The sequence below is a fragment of the Sinocyclocheilus anshuiensis genome, unplaced genomic scaffold (genome assembly GCF_001515605.1).
Source record: "Sinocyclocheilus anshuiensis isolate Anshui unplaced genomic scaffold, SAMN03320099.WGS_v1.1 scaffold166, whole genome shotgun sequence".
Classification (NCBI taxonomy): Eukaryota; Metazoa; Chordata; class Actinopteri; order Cypriniformes; family Cyprinidae; genus Sinocyclocheilus; species Sinocyclocheilus anshuiensis.
The window spans coordinates 1,625,355-1,634,737 of NW_015546050.1; the positions used below are offsets into that span (position 1 = coordinate 1,625,355).

Below are 9,383 nucleotides of genomic sequence, written 5' to 3' on the forward strand. Positions count from 1 at the left end.
AACAACTTACTTACACATAGTAAGAAATGGTTATAAAAACTGAAACAGAAGTGAAACAAGTAATAGGAAATGGAGTGTCCATTGTTGGCAAGTCAAATAGGAATAGACTATTATCACGCTTTGAGTGTAAAGCCAAAAAAAAAAATCCTTTGGTGGACCAATCCTAGGTTACAGCTCTAAATAAATATCGGTTCTTATTTTTCAACTCTGCTCATAAGATATCATTTGTCTTTTCATGGGTAAAGGACTTTGTTTTATGTCGGTACAGTGTAATCAAACCCAGTCATGTCCAGCCATAAAACTATCTGCAATGTTTTTGGCAGACAAAAGCAGTTGGAGAATATTTTGGTGGTGGCACAGCAATTCCATGAGACCCTTGTGCCTTTGACGGAGTGGCTGACAGCTACCGAAAAAAGACTAGCCAACTCAGAGCCCATCGGCACCCAGACGTCCAAGATAGAGGAGCAAATTTCTCAGCATAAGGTGCAGAACCGTCTGTAGCGACAGCGTAGTCCCATGACCATGTTTAGTTTGTTTGCCATCGTGTTTTACTTTTTTTTATCCATTGCCCATTTGCCCTGCATTTCTGTTGTTCTTGTGTTCTCATTTGACCCATTCTTTTTCTGTTATGGTTTCCGCACCCTGGTTATGTGAATTCCATGGTAATCAGGCTTTAGAGGAGGAGGTTTTGGGCCGTGGTAAGATCTTGTACCAGACCATGAGTCTGGGCCAGTCTCTACGTGCGGTCAGCTGTGCGGATGACAAGGAGCTGGTGCAGGCAAAGCTTGACAACACGCACAGCAGCTACATCGAGCTGCAGGAGCATTGCCGCCAGAAGGCTGAGTTATTGCGGCAGGCCCTGGCTAATGCGCAGCTCTTTGGGGAGGACGAAGTGGCCCTAATGACCTGGCTCGATGAGGTGCACGGCAAACTGAGCGAAGTCTCGATCCAAGACTACACGACGGCCGTGCTCTCAAAACAGCATGCTGAGCAGCTGGTACTTTACAAGCTCCTCCTCTTAAAGCTTCCTTCCCCTGTTTTCATTTAATTTCTGTCTTCAGTGGTGTGGTATGATTTTGTATCACTCTGTCAGAAGATGCTGGTGACTGATGTATGTTTCAATGTCCAGGCTCTTCATGAAGACATTGAGTTGAGGAAACAAAATATTGAACAGGCCGTCCTAAATGGGTTAGAACTGCTGAAACAGACCACAGGTGAGATTTTTAAAAAAATTAGAAATTCAAATATGTAAAAAATGCAATAACAATTATTTTAAGATTTCTTTTTATATTTGCATGACCTGAGTCAATGTTTAGAAGGTTTCCTGATAGATGTTTTCTATGCTCTGAAACTATGTGAATGTCTGTATCATGTGTGCACACTTTCATTCAGGCGATGAGGTTGTCGTCATCCAAGGTAAACTAGATGGAATAAAGACGAGGTATTCAGAGATCAACACAATGAGCAACAATGTTTCAAAGACTCTGGACAAAGCCCTGTCTCTTGCCACAAAGCTGCAAAACACCCATGAAGAGCTGAACTCCTGGTTGGAGAAGGTAGAGTCTGAGCTGGCCACGTTTACAGCTCAAGAGCCAGTCGGAGAGCAGCTCACTCACTTACAAGAGAGGCAGAAAGTAAGTGTCAGTACTGCAGCTGCAAGTTAACCCATAGGTAAAAAATGTATCAACTGAGATCTCACGTGTTTCTGCTAGACATCTAAAATGCCGAACAAACTGAGTCTTTTAAGTCTCCCTTTCATATGTGTACTTCAGTTTCAGAAGACTCAATAAAGTCTCAAACTGTGCTTAGATTCGCCAGACCAAATTATTTAGACTATGAAATCCAAATTTATAGCTCTATAAAAATACATTTTAGGAGAAAGAGATAAGGCAAAGCTGATTTTGAATCAAACATGATTAAAATCCAATGTAACTCCAATTAAGTGGTTGCAAAATCTCCTTTTAATGCAGTATGTATATAAATTGTAAAATTTTAAATGTTTTAAAAAATACAGTTAGAATAATAAGACACAATAGGGATGTTTCCAATCAAATGAAATCAGTATCAATAAAGTCTATCTTTGCACTTCACTTGGCACAGAAGCTGCATCTGAAGTGGCATGTAGATGTGTTCACGCAGACTGTTTAATGCAGCTCAGAGATGCCATGAATGCATTTACACTGCAGTTACAATTGCATAAATAATGTTATGAGATTAATGTTTTAAAAATAAAATATATTGAGTAGTTGGTGGCAAGTCACTGTCTTAATGAGTGAGTCATTGATTGATTGATTCCACCAGTTTGTTTAAAACAGCTGATTCGTTCAAGAACGAAGCAAGTGACCGTCTTTATGAGTGGGTCATTAATCCTTTAACTCACCTGATTTGTTCAAATACACTGAATCATTCAGGAACAAAACACCACTGTGTTGATCAGAGACACAACAGTTGTGCTAGACTCTGTTTGGAATTATTTTTTATTGATGGAATAGATCAAAACAGTTGATATTGAGAATATTGTGTCTAAAATGTATGGTTGTGTGACAAAACTGGGCTTGTCAGATCTAAAACCGGACAGATGGCGATATAACATTTATGTTTTGATGCTGAATAAGTAATCCAGATTGAGGAAAATAAGACACTGGCTAAAAAAATAACTTGTTTACACTGTATTTTAAGGTGTCATTGTTACAGCGTAATTACACAAATACATACTGAGTAATATTAATTAACAACACGTTACTAAAGGGTTGGGGTTTGGCTGAGAAGTAGTTGCTTGTTATTATGCAAACTTTACTCTTATTACTGTAGTGGTCACACTTTATTTTAATGTCCAATTCTCGCTATTAACAAACCATTAACTATGACTTTAGCCTCAATAAACTCCTAATTTGTTGCTTATTTATAGTTAGTAAGGAATTTGTTAAGTTTAGGTATTGGTAGGATTAGGGATGTAGAATATGGTCATGTGGTATAAATGCTTTATAAGTATTAATAAACAGCCAATATGTTAATAAAAGGCATGCTAAGAAGCAACTAGTTAATAGTGAGAATTGGTCCCTATACTAAAGTGTTACCACTCAGTACATGTAACTTGTAACAAGGACGCTGCAAAATAGTGTACGACCAAAAACTCTTCACAAATATTTAATTAATAAACAACAACAGAAGAAACATCAGTATTTAAAGAATAATATTTAAAAAAGCAAAGTGTTTATGATTTCAATATTAAAATATTGTCAGAATTGGTGGATGTATCAGTTTATCACTACTTCTCTATTTGGCACATCCAGACACTGATGAAGGAGGTTAAGGATCAGAAGCCACTGGTTGACTCTCTTAATGAAGTAAGCAGCGCTCTCCTGGAACTCGTTCCATGGCGAGCAAGAGAAGGCTTGGACAGGATGGTCACAGATGACAACGAGCGCTACAGAACGGCTAGCGATGCCATTACACAGCATGTAGACCAGACCGGAGCTGCCATCTTAAAATCCCAGCAGGTACGGTGGTTCTCAGCTGCTTGGGAAAATAACACCACTCTTCTGTTAGGAAGATTCCCAATCAAGTTTGTTGAAGCACACAATGAAGCGCCTGTGATTGCTGCCAAGGGTGATTGGCCTCATTGTGGTGCTAATTCTTAGTGCTTTACAGTCATCCAAACTTAATTTATCCTCTTGAGCCGTCTTGATGGTATTTACATAATAAACTAATGGAGTGTGTGACCCAGATTGATTACATTTGCATCACATTAGTCTGTTAGCGCTTTGAGAAGACTTGATGAGTTCATGTATTCGAGTTTGTAAAATAATATATAATATATTTTAAATATAATTTAATGTCAATTAAATCTAGAAGTGTATGCAAATGTGACATGTACAGTCACATATCAGTCACATATGAATGCTTTTTCTCTGATGTGCAGTTTGAGCAGGCTGCCACCACTGAGCTTGAGTGGCTGACGGAGGCAGAGAGGAAGTTGTCATGCCTTGGGGACGTCAGGCTTGAGCCGGAGCAGACCACAGCTCAGTTACAGGCTCAGAAGGTCAGTCGTGTGTTCATGTGGTCGTCTCTAACCTGCACTGTCACAGAAAAATACAGAACGCTATAAAGCTCACATTGTCTAAAGCACGCTTTCTCCTCCAGAGCTTCTCCATGGACATTATGAGACACAAAGATGCTGTGGATGCCATTGTGAAGACCAGCGAGGTCATTATGAACAGCAAAGATGAGGCAGAGAAGCAAGCGCTGAGGGTAAATAAAGGAAAATATATAAAGAAATTTAACCTAAGCTGTTTACAGTAGAGGCTCAGGACTAAAATCACTGTGGTGTCATACAGATGAAGCTCCAGACACTGTCAGAGAAATACAGTGTGGTTAGTCAGCTGAATTCGGAGCGCTGTCTGCAGCTGGAGAGAGCTCATTCGCTGGCCTCCCAGTTCTGGGAAACATACGATGAACTCTGGCCATGGCTGCAGGAGACCAGGACTACCTTCACTCAGCTGTCCCAGCCGGCTATTGAGTACGAAGCGCTTCGACAGCAACAAGAGGAGCTGAGGGTAAGACATACCTGCTGTAACAGCTATTAAAACTCTTCTTCTCTGAATCATCTGTCTGAAATAAAATCAGTTTTTAGCATTGCACTTACAGCTGATGGGTTCATGTTCGTGAACATTAGCTACGTTTATATGCACTCAAATAATCTGTTTAAAATCAGATTGACGGCTCAATCCAATTGAAAAGTCTTCATGTAAGCACCTCAATCAATCCAAATGACTTTCGATCCGATTGACGTGGGGTGTTGACCTGAATTAATCAGATGAACAGTAAATGTAAACTGTTGAATCAGACTATTTTCTTAATCGGATTCAAACATACATAAGCAGTGCTGTAATGCGTACATTTTTTGTACGTGTGAGGTGACGAGGTGATTCTTCCAGTGTAGACACATTGTAAGAAGTTGTAGACATATGGACACTTATTTGTCATGTACTGTATATATTGTGTAGTTGCTGGTATTTTAGTGAAGCAATATGTTGTTTGAGACTGTGATGGTTTACTGTTTTGCCTTGTGCTTAACTGTTGCAAAATTACGGTAATGCAGCGCCTCGAATGGCTTAGTGCTTCATTAGAATGGCGAAGAGGATAAAGACAGATGCTATTTGAGATCTGTGTGATATGTTGTCGGATTGTGTTTGACCTTAACAGATTTTCTCTTCAGATGATAATGTTATGAACAATCCACTGCTTTTTATTTTGATGATGGTAAACTTTCCGTCTTCAGCAAATGAGGGAGCTGATAGCAGAGCACAAGCCACACATCGACAAGATGAATAAAACTGGACCTCAGCTTGTGGAGTTGAGTCCCACTGAAGGGCTGCCAATCAGAGAGAAATACGAGACCGCAGAAAAACTGTACAGCCAGCTGAAAGTCGACGTCAAGCACAGAGCAGCTGCCCTGGATGAGGCCATCTCCAAATCCACTCAGGTACATTTCAGTATTTCATGAGTGATATTCTGCCCTTTTGTAGCATTAGTTAAAGGGATTGTTCACCACAGTTGCTGGTAGCCACCAGCCCTACTATGGAAGTCAATGGCTACCAGCAACTGTTTGGTTACCCACATTCTCCAAATTATCATTTTTTATATTCCACACAAGAAAGAAACTAATACAGCTTGATGAGTAAACAGTGACAGAAATAAAATTTGTGGGTGTACTATCCCTTGAATGTTCCTCTCTCTCACCATTAGAAAAGGAAGCAAGCTGTTGCTACCGTACCATTCATGCTTAAGTATGCAACATTTCTGCTTGTCAATGATCTCCACAGTTCCATGATAAGATAGACCCCATGCTGGAGTCTCTGGAGCGCATCGCTGAACGCCTGCGCCAGCCTCCATCCATCTCTGTCGAGGTGGAGAAGATCCGAGAGCAGATATCGGAGAACAAAGCGGTGAATGTAGACCTGGAGAAACTTCAGCCGTCCTATGAGACCCTCATGCAGCGAGGAGAGGAGATGATCGCTCGCTCCGAAGGAGCAGACAAGGACCTTTCAGCCAAAGGTAACTATGCTGTTGTCACCTCGGCGTATGGGGCTTGTGTGACTACTCGGTTTTAAAGCAGTGTGATCAAATGCGTTCTTCTGTTTTGATTGAAGCTGTTCAAGATAAGCTGGACCAGATGGTGTTTCTATGGAATGACATCCAAGCTCTTCTGGAGGAAAGAGAGGCCAAGCTCCTGGATGTCATGGACTTAGCTGAGAAGTTCTGGTGTGATCACTGTGCTCTCATCGTCACCATCAAAGACACGCATGATCTGCTGAAAGAGCTGGAGGAGCCTGGAGTCGATCCTTCAGTGGTCAAGCAGCAGCAAGAGTCTGTGGAGGTCTGGAGGCTTCGGAGCAGGATGTTTGATATTCATTCGGCTTTGTGCAACATCTTCATAGTTGTTGGTTTGCTTTACAGGGCTTTAGAGAAGAGATCGACGGGCTGCAGGAAGAACTGAATGTGGTCCAGAATCTGGGGGCGGAGCTTATGACAGCGTGCGGAGAACCTGATAAACCAGTGATCAAGAAAAGTATAGATGAGGTAATGATGTCATAGGAGAATAAATGCACCCTTAGAAAAAAAAAATGTAATCATAGTTGATGTCAAAATACCATTCTAGTAGAAATTGTAGTAACTATGTGTATTTGTTTTTACCATGGCACAGTCTTTTAAAAATAAATACCATTTAGAGTGAACAAATATTAGCCACTCTGTGTGTAACAGAAGTGCTGGATGAGTCAGAGTTGGCGTCACACTGTATAATGTCTGACCACATCTCGTACGTCCCACAGGTGAACTCAGCTTGGGAAATCCTGAATAAGGCATGGAAAGAGAGAGTAGAGACTCTAGAGGAAGCCATGCAAGCTGCAGTGCAGTTCCAGGACAGTCTCCAGGTAAATATGACACACACAGACCACTCCCCTCCTGATGACTCTGAACACAGATCTGACTGGTCATTCACTCATGGGAAACTTCAGGAGCTAATTTGTAGTCAGCACAGTCTGACCTCCTGTCATGCTGAATGTGCTCATGAAGGAAAAACCAAAATTAAACGAATGATTCATGTGACGTGATTCAGCCCAAGCGGGCACCAAGAGGGTGCGCAGAGACTTTGAAAGAGAAACCAAAATAGCTTTTTGTCATTTTCATAGTGTATCCAGATCAAGAACGTGCCCTAATTTAATCATGCTAAGCAAATGATTCACGCTGGTTGCTGAATAATTCAAGATTTACAGTATTTCTCAGTTATTCTCAGAAAGTCTCTTATAAGGGATCATTGTGAATCTTAACCAGTTGTACTTGTTTTCCCCAAACTCCAGATATTAATAAAATTGATTTAGGTGTGGCTTAGTTTTGTTCATTTTCACTGTCACCTGAGCCACATTTGTATCGGGGCTATAAGTGAAACTTGACTCGATGCTAGGTGCGGATGTTGTGCAGCCTGTGACAATAGTTTCCTCCTACTCGACAGAGCATGTTTGACTCAGTGGATATTATGGAAGGCAAACTGGATTTGATGTCGCCCGTGGGCACGGACCTGGAGACTGTGAAACAGCAGATTGAGGAGCTGAAGGTATTGATTTACTGCTTGCTTGTGGGAGATTTTCTCATAACCATGACACGTTGCTTTTTGTCAAAGTCATAGTAGATCCAGATCAAAGTTGAAAGCTATTTATCTCCAGCCTCTTTCATTTTTGATTGTTTCGTGAGTATAATTGAGCAGACAGACCACACAGCAGCTGTGTTTACACAGAGCCATTCATTTGCTTCGTCTTACACAGTTGGTTTGAGCCTGCACAACTGTAAATGTTTTAACCATTGGCTTGTAGGTGAATTAACATGCTTTTAGCCCAAGATTTTATTTGTACATAATTCCTGCAAGAATTTACTAGTAGCAGAGATAGTTCACAATAGACTGGCAGTGTTATTATAAAGCCAGTCAGATATGTCTTTAGTGAATGTTAACAGGGAGGACAAAAATCTAAATATCCACTCATTAAGCCTTGTAGTGTAAATGCAGTGCATCGTGTAATGTGTGCTGTCGTGTGTGTGAAGGAGTTCAAAGGTGATGCGTACCAGCTACAGATCGAGATGGAAAGGCTGAACCATCAGACCGGGCTCCTGCTGAAGAAGGTGGTAGAGGAAGCCGACCGCAATTCCATCCTGGAGCCAATGAATGAGCTGAAAATGCTCTGGGACAACCTGGATAAAAAGATCATCAACAGACAGGTCAGACACTGAGAAGGATCTAAACTTTAAAATCAGTGTGAAACGCTGTTCATGACCCATTTAGTGCCTGTAATGTGATCTATCCCAGGGTGCAACAGGATATTCAAAAGAGTAGCAGATTTTATCCACTGGGAATTGATTGGATTGTTAAAAATGAGTAACCAGAAAGACTATAAATGTGTACAAATAGGATCGATTTTGATTTCATGTCTAGGCCTGTTGCATTTATTGATTAATCATAAGTAGTTTTTTTAGATAACTGCAATAACTGCAGTTTAATTGTTCACTTTTTGCCATCCTAATAAGGGAAATTAAAGCATTTATAGAAATGCCATCTAATGCGCAATTAGTAAAGAATAAAGAATGCAAAAATAAAAAACACTAGTGTAAATTACACAAAGATAGTCAAAGGTCTTCCTTCATAGGAAATGAAGGATTTTGGGTAGGGATGTCCCAATCAAGTTTTTTTGTGCCCCTGATCTAATCCAAGTCATTGAATATTCAGTATCTGCCGATACAGAGTCCCAATCTGATACTTGTAATTTCCTAGTGCTTGGTACACACTTCAAGTACATTATAGTTATTAAAATCAATCCAATGTATACAGGGCCATGCAAAGAGTTTCTCAGGGGCAGGGGCTCAAATGTAAAAAGGGGCATCTATCACAATGGAGTAATTCCAATATAACAATTTCTACAGTAATTATATTTACAGGCCTATACATATTATAAATATGGGACTACTGATATAATACTTCTTGAATTTTATATGTACGATAAGCTATATAATTGCAACAAAATGAAAAATAATGGAAATAAGGATAGAAAGCATGATGCTCGCGAATGCCAGTCTGTCTGTGACAGAATTATTTCAAGACATTGCAACATTGAAAGGCATTTCAAATATGGGTAACACTTTACAATAAGGTTCATTAATTAACATTAGTTAACTGCTTTAGTTAACATGAACTAAGAATGAACAATACTTCTACAGCATTTATTAATCTTAGTTAATGTTAATTAAACATTTATTAATGCCTTATTAAAATCAAAAGTTGTGTTTGTTAACATTAGTTAATGCACTGTGAATTAACATGAACTAACAATGAACGA

At 40.0% G+C, this 9,383-nt stretch overlaps 1 protein-coding gene across 1 annotated transcript in view; it reads left to right on the forward strand.

The window, feature by feature from the left end:
- Window positions 1-9,383, forward strand: part of LOC107699120 (dystonin-like) — a 174,091-nt gene that overhangs the window by 130,802 nt on the left and 33,906 nt on the right. Inside the window, exons 67-81 of the mRNA XM_016500293.1 lie at window positions 324-483; window positions 671-997; window positions 1,130-1,214; window positions 1,393-1,634; window positions 3,294-3,500; window positions 3,923-4,042; window positions 4,144-4,251; window positions 4,338-4,556; window positions 5,282-5,485; window positions 5,826-6,057; window positions 6,153-6,379; window positions 6,460-6,582; window positions 6,834-6,935; window positions 7,514-7,615; window positions 8,098-8,271. Of these exons, the coding sequence (XP_016355779.1) occupies window positions 324-483; window positions 671-997; window positions 1,130-1,214; window positions 1,393-1,634; window positions 3,294-3,500; window positions 3,923-4,042; window positions 4,144-4,251; window positions 4,338-4,556; window positions 5,282-5,485; window positions 5,826-6,057; window positions 6,153-6,379; window positions 6,460-6,582; window positions 6,834-6,935; window positions 7,514-7,615; window positions 8,098-8,271 (2,632 nt within the window). The remainder of the gene's footprint in view (window positions 1-323; window positions 484-670; window positions 998-1,129; window positions 1,215-1,392; window positions 1,635-3,293; window positions 3,501-3,922; window positions 4,043-4,143; window positions 4,252-4,337; window positions 4,557-5,281; window positions 5,486-5,825; window positions 6,058-6,152; window positions 6,380-6,459; window positions 6,583-6,833; window positions 6,936-7,513; window positions 7,616-8,097; window positions 8,272-9,383) is intronic.